The 19332-nt window shown below is 37.9% G+C and overlaps 1 protein-coding gene across 1 annotated transcript in view; it reads left to right on the top strand.

The window, feature by feature from the left end:
* The window catches only part of LOC134338837 (intron Large complex component GCFC2-like), a 51435-nt gene that overhangs the window by 30020 nt on the left and 2083 nt on the right, over positions 1-19332 (top strand). The window contains exons 11-17 of the mRNA XM_063034976.1: positions 9172-9371; positions 9874-10024; positions 11094-11215; positions 14667-14743; positions 15999-16065; positions 17276-17422; positions 18306-18457. Of these exons, the coding sequence (XP_062891046.1) occupies positions 9172-9371; positions 9874-10024; positions 11094-11215; positions 14667-14743; positions 15999-16065; positions 17276-17422; positions 18306-18457 (916 nt within the window). The remainder of the gene's footprint in view (positions 1-9171; positions 9372-9873; positions 10025-11093; positions 11216-14666; positions 14744-15998; positions 16066-17275; positions 17423-18305; positions 18458-19332) is intronic.

Below are 19332 nucleotides of genomic sequence, written 5' to 3'. Positions count from 1 at the left end.
TTTGGCTAAAGAAGTTTCTCCGCATCTCTGTTTTGAAAGGGCGCCCCTCTATCCTGAGGCTGTGCCCTCTTGTCCTAGACTCTCCCACCACGGGAAACATCCTTTCCACATCTACTGTGTCTAGGCCTTTCAACATTTGAATGGTTTCGATGAGATCTCCCCTCAACCTTCTGAATTCCAGCGAGTACAGACCCAGAGCCATCAAACGTTCCTTGTATGATAACCCTGGAATCATCCTTGTGAACCTCCTCTGGATCCTCTCCAATGCCAGCACATGTTTTCTAAGATGAGGGGCCCAAAACTGTTCACAGTATTCAAGGTGAGGCCTCACCAGTGCCTTAGAAAGCCTCAGAATCAGATCCTTGCTCTTGTGTTCTAGACTTCTTGGAAAGAATGCGAACATCTCTTAAGCATTGAACTCTCTTGAGATCCATTACCAACCTGATTTTCCCAATCGACCTGCATGTTAAAACCTCCCATGACAGCCTCCGGCAGGCGCCCAGCCCAGATCGATTCTGATCAGATTTCTCAGTTACAGAACGAAGGAAGAAAGGTTTCATGTGGAACAACTGCAAAATCAGTTTAGACCACAACTACGCACCGGGGATTCTTGCCAGACGGAAGGAATATACGGAAACACGGAGAGTCCTGAAGGAAAACAACATGAGATTCCAGACCCTGTATCCAGCTCGGCTGAGAGTCTTTTACGACGAAGGGACAAAAACTTACGCTACGGTGGAGGAGGCAACGTTGGACCTGGCGGACCGGGGACTACCTATTAAAGTTATCACCCAACCAGAGTCACTACTGGAGAGGATTCGGCAGAAGTCGTGGCAGTTAGTGGGGCGAGGACGCTCCACTCGAACCAGAGTGTCAAACTACAAGGAAAAGCTGCAAATATTCAGACGCGAATGTACAGAGAATACAGATTAATTAAGAGAAATGACTGAAAAGAGTAAATCGGACTTAAAAGTAAAATGAAAACTGGTAACTGAAAATAAACTAGGCGGAATAACTTGAATGATAGCAATATGGTCTAGACATAAATAGGAGAAAATTCTCTATGATTATTCAAACTGCTGAGGGCCCTCTAACACAGGGTGAAGATAGAGGTTATCCCTCTGAACTGAGGCGGGTCGGTGCTCAAGCCTCACTGTGGGAAGTCGGGAAAAATTTTCAAATGTTATACGTTCAGAAATGTCTAGGGTGTGGTTATATGTCTTGGTTTACTGTTGAGAAGGGATTGCTTACTGTTTGGTTAGAAAAGGAGAGTGCTTTTTTTCTACTAGAGAAAAATGCAAACTGAATTGGTAAAAATAATTTCCTATAATGTTAATGGGGTTTTGAATCCAATTAAAAGAAATAAGATTATGTCTAAATTGAAAAAAGAGAGGGCACAAATAGCTTTCCTCCAGGAAACACATATGAGCCAATCTGAACATGGAAAATTAAAAAGAATGGGCTTTAAGCATGTATTTTATTCATCATATAAATTGAGTCACAAAAGAGGGGTAGCTACTTTAATATCAAGTACTCTTAATTATGAACATATTTCAGAGACTAGAGACAAAGAAGGACAGTTTGTAAAAATCACAGGAAGAATAGAAGGTACAGAAATAACATTGCTGAATGTTTATGCTCCTCCAGGTAGTGAATGGTCATTTTATAGACACATTTTTGACCTAATGGTCAGTTCTCGAGGGGTAGTAATTTGTGGAGGGGATTTTAATATTAGATTAAATCCTATATTAGATTCTTCAAGAATAGTTACTCAGAATAAACCTCTGACTCGGAAAGTGAATTCATTGATGGAGGAGTTGGGAATTATAGATGTCTGGAGGGAATTACACCCTACTAGTAAAGATTATACATATTACTCTTTCCCTCATTCAGCCTATTCAAGGATAGACTATTTCTTTATCTTTAATACAGATAGACTCAGGATAAAAAACTGTAATATTGCAACAATTGATCTGTCGGATCACAGCCCAGTCTCTATGTCTCTAATCCTGGAAAGGAAAATGAGGAAAACACTATGGAGGCTAAACTCACATATACTCAATAACCCGAAAGTAATGGAGAGATTAAGGGGAGAAATCAAAGAATATCTAGACCTTAATGACACGGGAGAAACATCACCAGTGATTTTATGGGATACATTGAAAGCTGTACTGAGAGGGAAAATTATTTCCATTACTACTCACATGAAAAAAATCAATGCACAAAAATTAGCAGACCTTCAAGGAAAATTAAAACAACTTCAAGTTGGAGATAGCAACAAAAGTAATTCAAATCGAAAACAGGAAAACCCAAAGAAATTTTCTTTACCTGAGACAAAAGAATTATGAAGTAGGAGGTAAATCAGCTAGATTATTAGCATATAAATTACGAAAACAACAAGCAGACAATACAATTCATAAAATAAAGAATCCAAAGACAAAGCTTGTGGAAAGTACAATAGGGAAAATTCAAGAGAGTTTTGAAACATATTATCGAGAGCTGTACTCCCAACCCCGGGCCCCCAATAAGCCCTATATAGACAGTGTATTGAATTTTTTAGATCTACCTAAACTTACAGATTTATAAAATGAAAGTTTATTAGAAGCAGTAACTGTCAAAGAACTGAACGTGGCCATCTCTAGGTTAAAGGCTGGAAAGTCCCCGGGTTCTGATGGGTTTACCTCAGAGTGGTACAAGTCCCTGAAGACACAGTTAGCCCCATTACTACTTAACACCTTTAATTGGATCTTGCAGAGAGGAGAAACTCCACCTTCCTGGAGAGAAGCGATTATTTCAGTTATTCCGAAAGAGGGTAAAGATAAACTAGAATGTGGCAATTATCGGCCAATTAGTGTTCTTAATTTAGATTACAAACTATTTACATCTATATTAGCGCGCAGATTGGAAAAGCTTTTACCTGGCCTAATCCATTTAGACGAGACTGGATTTATTCAACAAAGACAAACACAGGACAACATAAGGAGAACTCTGCACATATTAGAACAGGTTAATAAGAACGAGACAGAGACAATGGTAGTAGGATTGGACGCTGAGAAAGCTTTTGATTCGGTTAGTTGGGCATTCCTATACAGAGTGTTAGGAAGATTCGGCTTTCAAGAAAGGTTTATTAAAGTAATTCAGACTCTATATGACAGCCCTACAGCCCGAATTAAGATAAATGGGGACCTCTCTGACTCCTTCATTTTAGAGAGAGGCACTCGACAGGGATGCCCAATTTCTCCTCTCCTTTTTGCGCTATATATTGAACCACTTGCCCAACTAATAAGACAGAGCAAAATCGTAAAAGGTATCAAGGTGGCAGGGATTGACCAGAAAGTGGCGTTATTCGCAGATGATGTTTTGGTCTATCTGAGTGAACCAGAAAAATCATTTATAGGATTGTTTACACTGTTGGATGACTTTGGGAAAATATCAGGTTATAAAATAAATGTAAAGAAAATGCAGGTTATGTCCCTAAATTATACACCATCCAAAAAATTGCAGGATACATACGATCTTAAGTGGGAAGCTAAATCATTAAAATATTTAGGAATAACTCTGCCGAAGGATCTTTCAACACTGTCACAGGTAAATTATGGGCCATTAATCTCAGAGATAAAAGCAGATATGCATAGATGGAATCTTATCCCCTTTTTAAGTTTAAATTCAAGAATAAATACTATAAAAATGAATATTCTTCCTCGGTTATTATATCTTTTCCGTACTTTACCAGTGGAGGTGGATGATAATCAATTCAGAGAATGGGACAAATGGATTTCCCGCTTCATTTGGCAAGGAAGGAAACCTAGAATTCGATATAACACCTTACAGTTAGGGAAGGAAGGAGGAGGTATGGTTCTTCCTTGCCTGAGAAATTATTTTTATGCCTCACAGATAACCCCTCTGTTATATTGGTGTAATAGGGAATATAAGGCTAGATGGAAGGAAATAGAATTTGGATTAGTTGACAGTTTTCCTCTTCAGGCCTCAATAGCTGACAAAGGATTGATGGCCCAGTTGGAAAAATTTAATAATGCTTGGATAAATCTTACATTAAAAGTATGGCAGAAGGTGGTTAATTCATGTGGAATTAATAACATGTTAAAACTCTTTAGATGGTGTGCATATGATACCGAATTCCTTCCCAACAGAGGAGATAAAAGATTTGAGCTATGGATAAAGAAAGGTCTTACAACCTACCTCTCATTTATAGATAAAAGAGTATTACAAAGTTTCCAAATCCTGCAGGACAAACATGGCCTAGAACATAATGACTTTTTTAGGTACCTTCAAATACGAAACTATGTTAACCAGAGTTGTAGATATACAGACCTATCAACAGTAGAATTAGAATTTTTCAAGATTCTGAATTCGGCTTGCAGTTCAATACCTAGTAAATCAGTTTCTCGCCTATATAATGCACTCTCCCATGCTAAAAATGTAAATACACTGTATATTAAAGAGAAGTGGGAGAAAGAAGCGGGGTTGGTACTTTCAGAGGAGGCTTGGGGGAAAATCTGCAGCTTTCAATGGTCCTCGACTAATTCTTTGACTTGGAGAGAACATTGTTGGAAAAACATTATAAGATACTTCAAGACCCCATATCAGGAAAAATATAAAGATACAAATGTGATGTGTTGGAGAAGGTGCGGCTCCAAGGAGGCAAATCATTTTCATATTTTCTGGGATTGCCCTAAATTAAGTCTATTTTGGGAAGGTATTCATAGAACATTAGTTAAGGTACTTAGGTCCCAGATACCTCTGAACTTTGAGACGCTCTATTTGGGGCATGTATTGTTCCTTGAACAGAAGGAAGATATAAAGTTGCTGCAGGCCCTCTTAGCGGCAAGTAAGAAATCAATCACTAGAAAATGGCTAAATCCAATACCACCTACATTAGAAGATTGGTACGAAATTATCTTGGAAATACTTAAAATGGAAAAGTTGACTTACTCCCTGAGAACTCAAAAAGAAACATTTTATCAAATCTGGAATAAATGGATTGAATATATAACCCCAATGCGAGCAGACTTTAGATGACTCTCCTAATGATTTATATTGCTCTTCTCATCAACACAGTAATATTGCTAATGTAAGCACCCCTAGTCTAAATGTTTGTTTTTTTTTGGAAAATAGAGAATTAACACAAGTAAAGGGAAAGATTTGGGAAAGGGATAAAAAAAAAATGAAAAAATTAAGTAAATAAGTACATAGGGATTGGATAATTATGTCTGCGGGCAGGAATAAGCACGAACAAATTGGGATATAAACACCTACAATGGTTGGTATATAGGCTTGTATGCAACATTTTGGACCAGTGGAAATGGTCCAGAAGGGTTGTATGGAAACTATTATTACCATTTTTCTTAATAACTAATTTCATTACTTAGCCTAATAGGTTAGATTTACCACAGTACATAATTATCTATTTAAATGTTTATTTTCCTTTTATATCATCTCAATGTGTACTTAAGAATGTATAAATAATTGTAGTTTTATACATAGAAAAAAATGGAAAAGGTTATATGTGTGAAAAAAGTACATGATAATTGTGAATTCCTTATCCAAATAAAAATAAAATTTAAAAAAAAATCTCCCATGACTACCATAACATTGCCTGTGTATACTTCTGTTTTCTTTTTACCCAACTCTAAATATCGCTCCACATCCAGTTTTCACTGTTTGTTACCTTGGCCTGGTAGGAACAGGTTTGTCGTATGGGCCAGCGTAGATGGTTGCTGAATGCTGGCCTTCTATGTTGGAAGGAAATATATAATAATTTCTATTGACTCCATTATAAAGTTAGAGAAGGACTCTGATAATCAGCTATCTGATTATTTAGAAATCCGAATCGGTCAGCATCTGACTCACAAGCACCCTATTTCCACTGCCCCCTCCAGCACACTGGAGCCTGAGCTCTTGTGCTCCCTTGAAATTATTTGTTCACTGGAGAATTTCTTGTGCTACTGCCTGCTGATGGTCTGGCACCACCCAAGTCTCAAATTTGGCAATGAACACAATTACGCTGTATATAGGTATATGTGTGTGTGTATTTTTAGACAGGTTGCATTCCCATTAAAAACATACTTTATTACCCTGTATTAATGGTCAAATAGTCTCCAGCAGCAATATAGCAGAAGACCTGGAAACACAGGATATTGTGATTCCATTTTAAATTAATTGAGATGCCAAATGTTGGAGGTGCCAATACAGGCTGCTTCCTTGGAGTTTTGTTTTTCTGTTAGGATTTTAGGGTATTAGGATGTCTCACTGCCATATTATAGCGACGGGTGTTGCGTCTCAAACCCCTACAAAAGGTATGTTTATGCTATCTCAGTTTATACTCTTGCAGATGGGGTGATTCATGAACGACACAGTAGTAACTTCTTATTGCTCTTCCAGAGTTATTGTGAGTGTTGAACTTGACTGCTTGGGTTCATGAAGAATGTTTTCAGGGAGACTATCAGGTATTGACTTTGTGGAGAATAGTGGTGGAAATGTGCATCAGGTGGTTCAGCAAGAGAAAAAAAGAAATATACAGAGGGACTTCTCAAATCTGACTCATCAGTTTGATGAAGGTCACCATATTTGCTTAACTTTCCGGACGTTGTCACATTTGTGCATTTTCAGTAAAATCTTTTGCTTTTTTCCTGTATAGTGCAAAATTGTTGGTTTTACTGCTGAATCCAATCCAATGTTTGGTTAAGACAACCATATAAACTAGTGATCATAATGCCATTAGTTTAAAGGTAATTATGGAAAAGGAAAAGAAAATTTCCTCAAGTTGAAATTCTAAGTTGGAAAAAGGCCAAATTTGATGGTATCAGAAAGGATCTGGCAAGTGTGAATTAGGACAGGTTATTTTTGGGCACGGGTGTACTTGGTAAGTGAGAGGCTTTCAAAAGTGAAATTTTGAGAGTACAGAATTTCTTTGTTACCGTCAAATAAAAGGAAAGGATAACAGGTTTAAGGGTAACAGGTAGTGAGGCCCTAGTTAAGAAAAAGAAGGAGGTGCATAGCAGGTATAAACAGGGAGGATCAAATGAGGTACTTGAGTATAAGAAGTGCAAGAGAATACTTAAGAAGGAAATCAGGAGTGCTAAAAGAAAGCATGAGGTTGCTCTAGCAGACAAGGTGAAGGAGAATCTAAAGGGATTCTACAGATATGTTAAGAGTAAAAGGATAGCAAGGGACAAATCTTGGGCTCTGGAAGATCTGAGTAGTAATCTGTGTGGAACAGAAAGAGATGAGGGGGACATCTTAAATAGATTTTTTGCATCTGTATTTACTTGAGATGGACACAAAGTCTATAGATTTGAGGAGGTTCACTAGCGAGATAAGAAACCCCGTACAGATTACAGAGGAGGAGTTGTTTGCTGTGTTGAAGCAAATTAGGTGGGTGGATAAATCCCCGGGTTTTGACAACATGTTCATTGGACCTTGTGGGAGGCAGGGGCCTAGCAGAAATATCCTTAGCCACAGGTCAGGTGCCAGAGGATTGGAGAATAGCTAATATTGTTCTATTGTTTAAGAAAGGCTCTAAGAATAGGCTAATGAGCCTGACATCTGTAGTGGGAAGGTTCTTGGAAGGTATTCTAAGGGACTGGATGTATATGTATTTGGAAAGACAGGAACTGATTAAGAATAGTCAACATGGCTTTGTGCATGGAAGGTCATGCCGAACCAATCTTACAGCATTTTTCGAGGTAGTTACCAGGAAAGTTGATGAAGGCAAGGAATGGAAGTTGTCTACATGGATTTTAGCAAAGCCTTTGACAAGGTTCCACATGGGAGGTTGGTCAAGAACATTCAGTCGCTTGGCATTCAAGATGAGGTTGTAAATTGGATTAGACTTTGGCTTCGTAGGAGACCTGTGGCTACTGGTGTGCTGCAGGGGTCGTTGCTGGGTCCTTTCTTGTTTGTCATCTAATTCAGTGATCTGGATGATAATGTGGTAAACTGGATCAGCAAATTTGCAGATGTAGTGGACAGTGAGGAAGACTATCAAAGCTTGCAATGGGATCTGGTCCAGATGGAAAAATGGCAGATGGAATTTAATGCAGACAAGTGTGAGATGTTGCACTTTGGGAGAAACAACCAGCATAGATCTTGCACGGTGAGAGCTATGGCACTGAGGAATGAGGTAAAACAAAGTGATCTGGGCATACAAATCCATTATTCCTTCAAAGTGGTGTCACAGGTAAATAGGGCTGTAAAGAAAGCTTTTGGCACATTGGGCTTCATAGTCAATGTACAGAGCACTGGAATTGGGATGTTATGTTGAAATTGTATAAGGAGTTAGTGAGGTTTTATTTAGAGTATTGGGTGCAGTTTTGGTCATCTACCTACAGGAAAAATGTAAATACGATTGAAAGAGTGCAGAGAAAATTTACAAGGATGTTGCCAGGACTTGGGAACCCGAGTTATAGGGAAAGGTTGAATTGGTTAGACACTTTATTCCCTGGAATGTAGAAGATTGAGGGGAGATTTGATAGAGATATATAAAATTATGACGGGTATAGAGAGGGTAAATGCAAGCAGACTTTTTCCTCTGAGGTTGGGTGAGATTACAACTAGAGGTCATGGGTTAAGGGTGAAAGGTGAAATATTTAATAGGAACCTGAGGGGGAACTGCTTCACTTAGAGGGTGGTGAGTGTGGAACAAGCTGCCAGCACAAGTTGTGGATGCGAGGTTGATTTCAACATATAAAAGAACTTTGGATAGGTTACATGGACAAGAGGGGTATGGAGGGCTGTGATCTGGTGAAGGTTAATGGGACTAGGTGGATTAATGGTTCGGCACAGGTTAGATGGGATGAAGGGCCAGTTTCTGTATTGTGGTGTTTTATGACTCTAGTAAGGATCTTTTAGTGTGATGCTGTGATATGTTAGTTTAGACTTTCATTTGTCTTGCTTTTTGAAATTACACCTTACAGCTGATTCCTGAAGGGACTGAAGTAAGATTTCAGTGCACTAAAATGAGCTTCTGAATGCTTGTCATTATCAGCATTGATGGGAGTTGCCCAGCTGCTCATCTGCCAGTATTCTTATGACATCCTACATGGGTTTTAAACATGGCTTTGATCTTTTAAGCTTTGAACTGTGAATGAGGCTTTTATGTTTTAACTCCGTAGGGGGTTCTTATCTAAACAAACACTTTTGTGATTTCAGATCACATTCTGAAGGAAGCCAGGAAAATTTTCAGTGATGTACAAGAAGACTTCTACAGTGTTGACAGAATTTTTGCCAAGTTTAGGCTGTGGCGGGAGAAATTTCCTGATTCATATTATGATGCTTATATTGGACTCTGTCTTCAAAAAATTCTGAATCCTTTAATTCGTATGCAGCTAATCAGCTGGAATCCTCTTAAAGTAAGTATAGTGTAGAGTGGATGAAGTACAACTAAGTTCCATATTCCAGGAAGTCCTGGTGGTATTTGTTTATTCTATCATATTTTAAATTTTATTGTATAAAAGGCCACTCGTTCGATCAAGTTTATGCTGGCTTTCAGACCAAGACCAAGTGCGTTCCCCCACTTATTCCCCCCCCCCCAAAACTCTTCTGTTTCACGTGTCCCACTTCCCATTCTTCTACCACCTGCCTGCACTAACAGCAATCTACAGTTGTTCATTCACCTTATCAACCTGCCCATCTTTAACATGTGGGGAGAACTGGAGCATCCAAAGGAAATCACAGAGAATGAGCAAACGTCATAGAAACGTCACCAAGATCAGTGTCAAACCTGGATCTGTGTAACAGCCGCACTAGCTGCAGCAGTGCTGCTGCTCCAGTATCTAGCAGTACTCTTAGTGAACTGATTAGAGTTGGGTGGAAGTGGTTAGCAGATGCCTAAAATCCATCTTTGCTGTTTAGCAAGATTGTTTACACTTGTTGGAAATGCCGTGGATTTCAGCTTTGGAAGAGTACTGTCATTTGGAAGATGAAGAATTTAAGAAAAAAGACAAGTCTGATGCAGCATTACTTCTGACAGTAATTGAGAAAACAGTCATTCCTAAAATTGAAGGTAATTTATTGATATCTACATTTTCTTGCTTTTGATGTTGTAAATTAATTATAGTAGGAACAGACTAAGCAGTAAATCATTTCAAACCAATAGGAATCACAACATGAAATTTTAAAATTTTTGTCCTTCTCTGAAGTCAAGTCAAGTTTATTGTCATTTCGACCATAAGCTGCTGGGACAGTACACAGTGAAAATGAAACAATGGTGCTACATGAAACAACACAAAACTACACTAGACTATGTGAGACAGCACAAGGCTACACTAGACTACGTAAAACAACATAAAAACTGCACGAGACTACAGACCTACACAGGACTACATAAACTGCAGAAAACAATGCAGGGCAGTACAGTAATTAATAAACAACTCAATAGGCACAGTAGAGGACAAATTACAATATAATAATACATAATGTAGATGTCAGTCCAGACTCTGAGTATTGAGGAGTCTGATGGCTTGGGGGAAGAAACTGTTGCACAGTCTGGTCATGAGAGCCCGAATGCTTCGGTACCTTTTGTCAGATGGCAGGAGGGAGAAGAGTTTGTGTGGGGTCTTTCACAATACTGTTAGCTTTGCGGGTGCAGCGTGTGGTGTAAATGTCTGTAATGGCGGGAAGAGAGACCCGGATGATCTTCTCAGCTGACCTCACTATCTGCTGCAGGGTCTTGCGATCTGAGACAGTGCAAATCCTGTACCAGGCAGTGACGCAGCTGCTCAGGATGCTCTCGATACATCCTCTATAGAATGTGGTGGGGGTGGGAGATGGACTTTTCTCAGCCTTCGCTGAAAGTAGAGACGCTGCTGGGCTTTCTTGGCTATGGAGATGGTGTTGAGGGACCAGGTGAGATACTGCTGGGCCTTACAACTTGACTTCATTTCATGTTTCCAATGTTGAACAGTATTTTAGACTTTCCTAGGTTTTCATGGAAATAGTTATAGTTTTTAATGTAATGATAGTAATTGAAATCATATTGTACATTATTACACTTAATAGGAAAAATTAAAACTATTCAGTTAACATGCGAGCTATTTATGGTTTACAAAAGCACTTTAATTTTACCCTCCCAGGTTTTGTAATTCATGTGTGGGATCTTTTGTCGTCCTCACAAACACAGTGTTTAGTACAAATCTTCAGAAAACTGAAAGAGGAATATAATGTGTTTGGAAATGAACAAAGCAAGGCCACACAGGTACAGGAATCACTTCTAAAGAATCTTGCTGAGTTAAAAGTTAATGTTACAGTTAATATTATTTGAATACTATTACTTTTTCTTAGAATAGCAATAAGCTGGAACCTAGGATTATATCCTTAAAGTGGAAGTAACATTATCCTGTGCTAATTACCAATGAAGCCAGCAGTCATTCTGTGAAATGAATTTCCAGTTTTGGTTTAAACAAAGAGTTGGAAGATATCATTACAGTTATTTGTAAAACCAAAGCGTGTCTCTTTATCTAAATCCATGCAGTATTTTAAATGAGCCAGATGAATCATTTGCACTGATAAAATCGACTTTGGTTTGAAATTACAGGTGGCTGCTGCGTTATGGCCATTCAGATTACAGAAATCCAACCATACAGAATTCGGAAACCACTACACAAAAATTAGAGATATGGAATAAAATTCATTCTTACAGTATTTATATAGGGGCAAAAAAGTAAAAAAAAATATCAATGCATAAAGGTTTTTGTCAGTTTGCATTTCCTGATGCAGGTGCATATGATGAGGCCTCATGATGGAAAATCATGATTTGCACTATTTTCTGGCAATCATCTTGCAAACCAGGGGTGAGCGATCACCTGTACAGGGTCATGATTTCATGTTGACCTTGATTCCAAGTTGCCCAACTTTTCAAAAGAGTGGACGAAAAGGAAAGGAGATGGACTAGCAAAATTGGTTGAGGAAGGTGTCAGTATAGTACTGAGAAGTGATGTGGACGCAGTGGTGGTGATGTGGGACTAGGTTATGTGAAAATAAGGAGTACTAAAAATAGACTGCCAAAGATTTGCCTTGCAGCGAGTTAAAGCATAAATGTGAAACTATCAAAGGTATGTATAAAGGGAATTGCATTTATAAGTTATTTAAATCTGTATATTCATTGAACGAATTAAATGGGCCTGAGTAAAGTAGACAGTGCTTCATGGATTGTTTCTCAAAGCAATATGTTATGGAATCTGGTGGAAAGGCTACTTTAGAATTTCGGCATGTGTGATGAAGTGGAATAATAATAGATTTTGCAGTTACGGATCATATTATCATGGAATTTCAAATACGTTTGGGTGAACGTCTCTGGTCCAAAATCAGTTTTCTCAACTACAGAGGTGTGAAGATCGAGCTATCCATAGTGGGCTTTGATAACTATTTGAAGGCGAGGTCAGTAGATGAGCAAAGGTAGATATTTATGCAGCTATTCTATAAGCAGAAATTTATCACAATCAGAAAAAGGGGCTTGAGAAATATAAACTATTAGTCCTCAACAAAGGTGGTAGAGCACTGCGAATATTTTCAGGAACCCGTATTGGAGTATTGGAAGACTAAAAACCTCACGAGGAGGGAGAATTTTGATTATGCAAGTAAACTGGAAAATAATGTCAAAATAAAAGTCTAGATCTTGAAAGAATATGTGTAAAGGAAGAGGATAGCTATGATAAATGCTGGACTCCTGGAAAGAGATCCAAGCAAATTAATAATACAAAACGACAGATAATTTAAACCAACTGGAGTGCCCCACGATCCTGGCGTGGCCTTAAATTATTTACTGCCTATATTAATAACCTGACAAAATGCAAGATGTATGAGTTTGTTCATGACTACAGTTCTATAGTAAGAATATTTGGACTCTGCAACCGAACATAGCTGCCATTGAGTATAAAAGTTGACTAATCATATTGCAACTACAAACGTTTGTATATAAATCTTTGGTTAGGCCACAGTTGGAGTGTTCTGTACAATTCTGATCATTGCACTTCGTGAAGGATGTGAAGACTTTGGAGAGGCTGCAGAAGATATTAACTAACGTGCCTGGATTAGAGAGTATATACAACCCTGAGATTTATTTTCCTGTGGGCATGATCAGCAAATTTATAGAATAGTAACTAACAGCACCAATGAAAGATTACCAGGGTGCAGAAGAGAACAAATTTTGCAAACGCAAATATAAATAAATAGCAATGAATAAGGAGAACGTGATATAATGAGATAGAGTCCTTAAAGTAAGATTTAAGGTTGTAAGAACATTTCAATGATAGAGCAAGTGAGTGTAGTTATCCCCTTTTATTCAAGAGCTGATGGTAGAGGTGTAATAACTGTTCTTGAACCTGGTGATGCAAGTCCTGAATTGAATTGTCTTCTTTGGGACTGAGAGTGTTCTGATAAGTATATAAAATTATGAGAGGCGTAGATAAAGGTAGATGGTCAGAGTGGACACCAGTATATTAGTTTGGAAAAAGTTCAAGTAAAGTGGAGCTTTACTTAGGACCATTTCGGTCCCTGGGCGGTGGGAAGGAAAGAGCTAAAAGGGACTGAATGTGCATTTCCTGTAGAAAGGGAAATGATTGTGAACACAAGAGTGGACCAGGGACTCAAAAGGGAATGGTCCCTTCAAGTTACTGAAAGGAGAAGAGAGAGGAACATGTGCTTGACGTTGATGAGAAATGATCTGTTAAATGCCGAGGCTGATGGGGTGGAAGCAGGAGAGGATCTAAGAGCTGACATGCAGGAAATAGATGAGGTGAATTCGAAACTTTGTCAGCTCCAGTGTTTAAATTGTTTCTCCTTTCTTGTATTACTGTTCTGAACAGATACTTTTGGGGAACTGTCCACAAGTTCTCTAATTACTCAAAAATTCATGCAAGTTTTTGAACACTGATGTGTAATAGGCAATAGGTCAGTATTAATATTTAATACAAATCCCAGTCATCTAGGCTGTGCTTGGTTCTAAATTAATCTTAACTCAGTCAAAAAGAGATCTTGCTGTCAGTTTGACAAGTGTTCATGGTCATTGCTGTGAAGCTGTAGCTTAATGATCAGGATGTATTACCACGACAATCAGATGTAAAATATTGCCATTGAAAAGTAAGTTGATTGGAAGCCAAATATTTTGTGTTGCATTTTAATCCCTCATGAAGCAGATGGTAATTGGGCCTTAGACAAGTTTCAGTCAATAGTATAGGGAAGTATGAGAATATTGTAGTATTCTGAAGTGAATACCTTTGGTCAGAGCATAACGGACTGGGTCCACTGGAAGCAGTACCTTTGCTGCCTCAGTATGCCTGCTTTCTTGGACTGGTTGAGTGAGGCCTGTCTCTCAGGTCCTCCTTTATCTCACATCCAGTAGTAAGATAAAAACATAAATTGATGAGGGAGGTGCATTGTGGAGATGCTGCCCCAAAATGTCACTGATCAACTTTGACAGAAGACCAAGATGGGTTTGAGGGTTTGTCTTTTTGTTAATGCTGCATCTGGTTTTAGCCGTTTTATGTGCCTTGGACATTTAAAAACTTAAGTGTTTTATGTCTTGAGATAATCTGTTGGATTATTGTAGAATGCCACTTTTCAAACAGAAATATTGATATTTGTCTATATGTTGGAATATTTTCAAGAAGACCCTATTTTAACACACTGACCATTTTTCCTTAAATTAGGCTCTGAAAAAAAGTATTGTCATGAGAATAACTTTGTCTGTAGAAGAAGATATTTACATTCCTCTCTATCCAAAAAGGTAAATAAAACACTTTTATATTGTTACTTCCCTGTCAGTTCTTCAAGCATGACCATTGTGAAGCTCCACAATTCTTGCCCAACTGAGTTCGTATCTCTCTCTCACTCCAGTTGCCCATGTCTGGACTGTTTTGTTTCTGGTTTTACAGTCATATCTGAACCCACGTTGAGCACGGACCTTCTGCCCATATCATCTTTTAAAACCACTTCCACATTTGCCAGACTTCCTTTTGTCGAGAGCTGAAACCTATTCCAGGGCATTTCTCCAACTACGTTAATGTTATGTGAGGAGAAGCTGCATCTTGCTATGTTGGTCAAATCATCTGTTTTTTTCTGTGGAGATTTAGGGCACATTTGAAGAGCATATGTTAATTAATAAACAGGACCCTTCATTGCAAAGCGGAACATGTCAGCGTATGACATTTCACCATCCTTTTATTTTCACTTGCCTACCTTCTCATTTGTTACCTTACTTGTACTCGTTTCATAATTGACCTACAGGAGCTGCCTCTTAAAGCTCATTCATATTTATGTATTTACTTTTCTTTTCACATTGTCCATATGTTGCCTATTAAAATAGCACAATTTGCTTTACTTTTTAAATTGTTTTTCTTTTGGGAGTAGAATGATTTTACTGTAGTTTAAATTATTTCTACTGGTCATATTTAAATGAAAGAATATACTGAAATAATCCCCGAACCAAGGCTTTCATTTGGCACTGTCAACAAGAATCTACAGCAGAGATAAAAATGGGTTCGTAAGGAATCCCTAAAACATGCCCCAATCTCCTTGTCACCAAATACCCCATTCGAGGTAGCTGCTAATGTCTTAATAAGTTGAAGATGTAAAGTGTTCCAAATGCTTTCTTTTTCCTAATTTTCATGGTTTCTTGGATGTCGTTTACCTTCTTGTAGCCCACCCAAACATCCATTTGACAGGTACCATTTTAGCATCGCGGGTGAGCTTGATCCTGCCTTCACTCAATGTCAAAATGAATCTAGGTTATCAAATGAGAGTATTTTAATAAATATTCTAAGTTCCATTAATGAGAATTTAGTGATTATATTTGAATACTTTTTAAAGTAAATAATGTTTCTGAAATATCCACATGGTTGAAAACTCATCAGAAATAAGGGATTAAGGGTGAATCACTTTATATTCAAGCACAGATATTTTTGCTAAAGGGAGATCAAAGTCTGCCTGTAGAACTTTTGTAGTTATGTGAGTCTTTCAACTTTTTCATTTTATTTTAACAGTGTTTTGGAAGATCAAACATCAATCTATTCTCAGTTTCAGGAAAGACAGTTCTGGTCAGCTGTAAAGGTGAGAATATATCTATTGAATGCTAATTGTACTTTCATACATGTCATCTTAAGAGTGTCCAAAATAAATGTTACCACTGACTCTGGGTTTTCCTGTTAGTGTAAAGGCTGCTTCATTAGTAAAGGATGTAGCAGTACGCTAACCGAACACACTATTGATGTCAGTGCAATTATTTGAATAAAGTCCCTGAATAAGCAGATGCTAAATTTCCTGATACCTGTTATTTGGATTATTTTAAGATCTATATAAAAGAGACACTTTTCTTAAAATCTTAACTGCCCAGATGGATTTGGGAATGCTAACTGGGGATCTGGCACTTCTTGTTGGGGAAAAAATGGAAAATGTCAGATATGATAGGTGTATAAGATGATGAGAGGCATTGATCGTGTGGATAGTCAGAGGCTTTTTCCCAGGGCTGAAATGGCTGCCACAAGAGGGCACAGGTTTAGGGTGCTTGGGAGTAGGTACAGAGGAGATGTCAGGGGTAAGTTTTTTACGCAGAGAGTGGTGAGTGTGGAATGGGCAGCCGGCAATGGTGGTGGAGACGGATACAATAGGGTCTTTTAAGAGACTTTTGGATAGGTACATGGAGCTTAGAAAAATAGAGGGCAATAGGTAATCCTAGTAATTTCTAAGGTAGGGACATGTTCGGCATAACTTTGTGGACCGAAGAGCCTGTATTGTGCTGTAGCTTTTCTAAGTTTCTATGATCAGCTCTTGAGTGCTCAAAATGGGTTCACAGATTCCTGTTGTGTTTATAACTACTTGTTGCCTGAGTTTCTTCAAACCAAAAACATTAAGAAGCTCCTATTTAGAGAGTGAAGAAGAACAAAAGCAAAAGTACAATGACTAATAATTAAACAAATATCAGAAACTTAACAGACAAAGAAAATGACCAGTGCTAAATTGGGAAGGGAGTTAAACATTTGAGCATAATGTGCACTGTTAAGAACAAGGAGTCAAATTTGAGGAAATAATCAAGCAATGTCCACATTTTAATGTGTATGCTCTTCCCTGTCTCTGTTTTGAATTATAATTTCATTAATTAATTTTAACAGGATCGTGTCAAATACAAGATTTTTTATGTCAGTTTATGTTGGAGTAAACTTCTGGAACCTCATGCCTATTATATTTTCATAATATTGGATATTTTTTGAAATTTTAACTTAAGTTGAATATTGGTATTTTAAAAAGATATTTTTCCTTTCAGCTATTGGATAATATTCTGCAGTGGGATGGCTTGTTACCAGATGAAACCCTACAGGACTTGAGTCTGGACAAACTTCTCAATCGTTACATTTTACTAATCCTTCAAACTTCTCCATCTCATTCAAAAAATATAGAAAAATGTAGAAAGGTAATTAGTGGGCATGTAGGTAATGTTTGGTCAATGAGATATAAATTACTTGTTATAAAGTGTAGGTTCAAAAATACTGTTGTTACAATTTTAACATATTGTAAATTGTTATTTTTGAACTAAAACAATTTTAAAACGTAAAGTTTAAACAGTGTATTGAAGGAAGGATTTCAAAAATCCTGTTTGTGACCTAGTAGTGTGCACTATTAGTGTAATTTTATAATTTTTTTAAAAATTGATTAAACATGTTAAGATCCAAAAGTTTATGCTTGCATTTCTGGTGGTTTCTGATTCAGCATTGACCCAAGTGCTTATGTTTGACTGTCTTTGAGCATTCTTGAGTTTAAACTTGAGACTTAAACATGATGCTGACTTTTCTTTTGGGAACTTGGGATCAGACATTGTGATTTGCAGGACAATTTTTGAGATATTACTAAAAAATATTTTTTCTGTGGGGTTAATAGAAAACAACTATGGGCTAACATTAGATCTGTCCTGAGTTAGCTGATCCTTTGATATTAAGAGTCAGCTAACTGCTATGATTGTATTGTGGAGAATTCATTTAATAAAATGCATTCGTATGTGAAGTTTCAGTTCACATATGAAATGTTAGAATTCCCCTACAGTACTCTGACATTTCTGGTTCCCAGAATATGAATGACTCTGTAACCCTTTTCTTCCAGTGAATCTGGTTTCCCATTTGCTTCAGCAACAGAATTGGAAGATTTACCAGAATTCCTGATTGTTGATACATTCTGCCACAGTACCATGCATTTGTTTTTAATAGCTGATCTTAACAACTTTATTGGGTAGTTTGAAAATAACAATTAAACTTTTGGTTTTTTATTGTTTGTGAGAATACTGATTTTGCTTTTGCTTTCAGATTATAGATTGCTTTCCCCGGAGCTGGTTTGAAAATCTGCAAGGACGGGGTAGCCTTCCCCAATTAGAAAACCTGTGTAAATATCTGCTGCAATCTATACGTAGAATACATGAGAATGGTGCAACGACTCAAGATGTGGATAATATTGGAAGGTGATTTAATTATGATTACAGGGAATTAACATACATTTAGTTTCATTATGCTGATCATTGTTAACATCTGAAGCAAACTAGCAAAACATCAAATCCAATTTATACATTGTCAATGAATTGGCAGAAGATTGCATTTCACAAGCTCTGGCTGCTCACCCTCCAACTTGAGAATCTTCTGCAGCAGCTCTAAGACATCCTGGACTCTCGCACTTGGAAGGCAAAACACCATCCTGGCTTCTCTTTCACAGCCACAGAATCTACTCCCCCTCCCACTTTCAAATCTCTTACTAACTCTTCTTTCAGTTAGTCCTGACGAAGGGTCTTGGCCCAAAACGTCGACTGTACCTCTTCCTAGAGATACTACCTGGCCTGCTGCGTTCACCAGCAACTTTTGTGTGTGTTGCTTGAAATTCCAGCATCTGCAGATTTCCTTGTGTTTGCGCTTTCAATATTCAATAGGCTTCAAAGAGATTCCCCCCCCCCCCCCCATTCTTCTAACCTCCAGTGAGTACAGGCCCAGAGTCATAGATCCCTCATACATTAACCCTTTCATTCCTGGGATCATTCTTGTGAGCCACCTCTGGACTCTCTCCAAGGCCAGCACATCTTAGATAAGGGGGCCAAAACTGCTCAGTACTCCCAAGTGCAATTTGACCAATGCTTTATAAAGTTTCAATGTTACATCCTTGCTTTTGTATTCTAGTCCTAGCTGATATTTGCTGCTGACTTGAACCTCAGAGACTGTGATTACTGATGGCAAGGCAAAAAGACTTGCAGGTGCTTTAAATGAGCTACAGGAGTGAAAAACACTACAGATGGCATACATTGAAAGAAAAATGTGAGGTTATTAAGTAGAAAATAAAGTTCTTACTGTT

The sequence above is a fragment of the Mobula hypostoma genome, chromosome 2, assembly GCF_963921235.1.
Source record: "Mobula hypostoma chromosome 2, sMobHyp1.1, whole genome shotgun sequence".
NCBI lineage: Eukaryota > Metazoa > Chordata > Chondrichthyes > Myliobatiformes > Myliobatidae > Mobula > Mobula hypostoma.
Note: the sequence above shows the minus strand (reverse complement) of the source record. Positions and strands in the feature narration are given on the sequence as shown.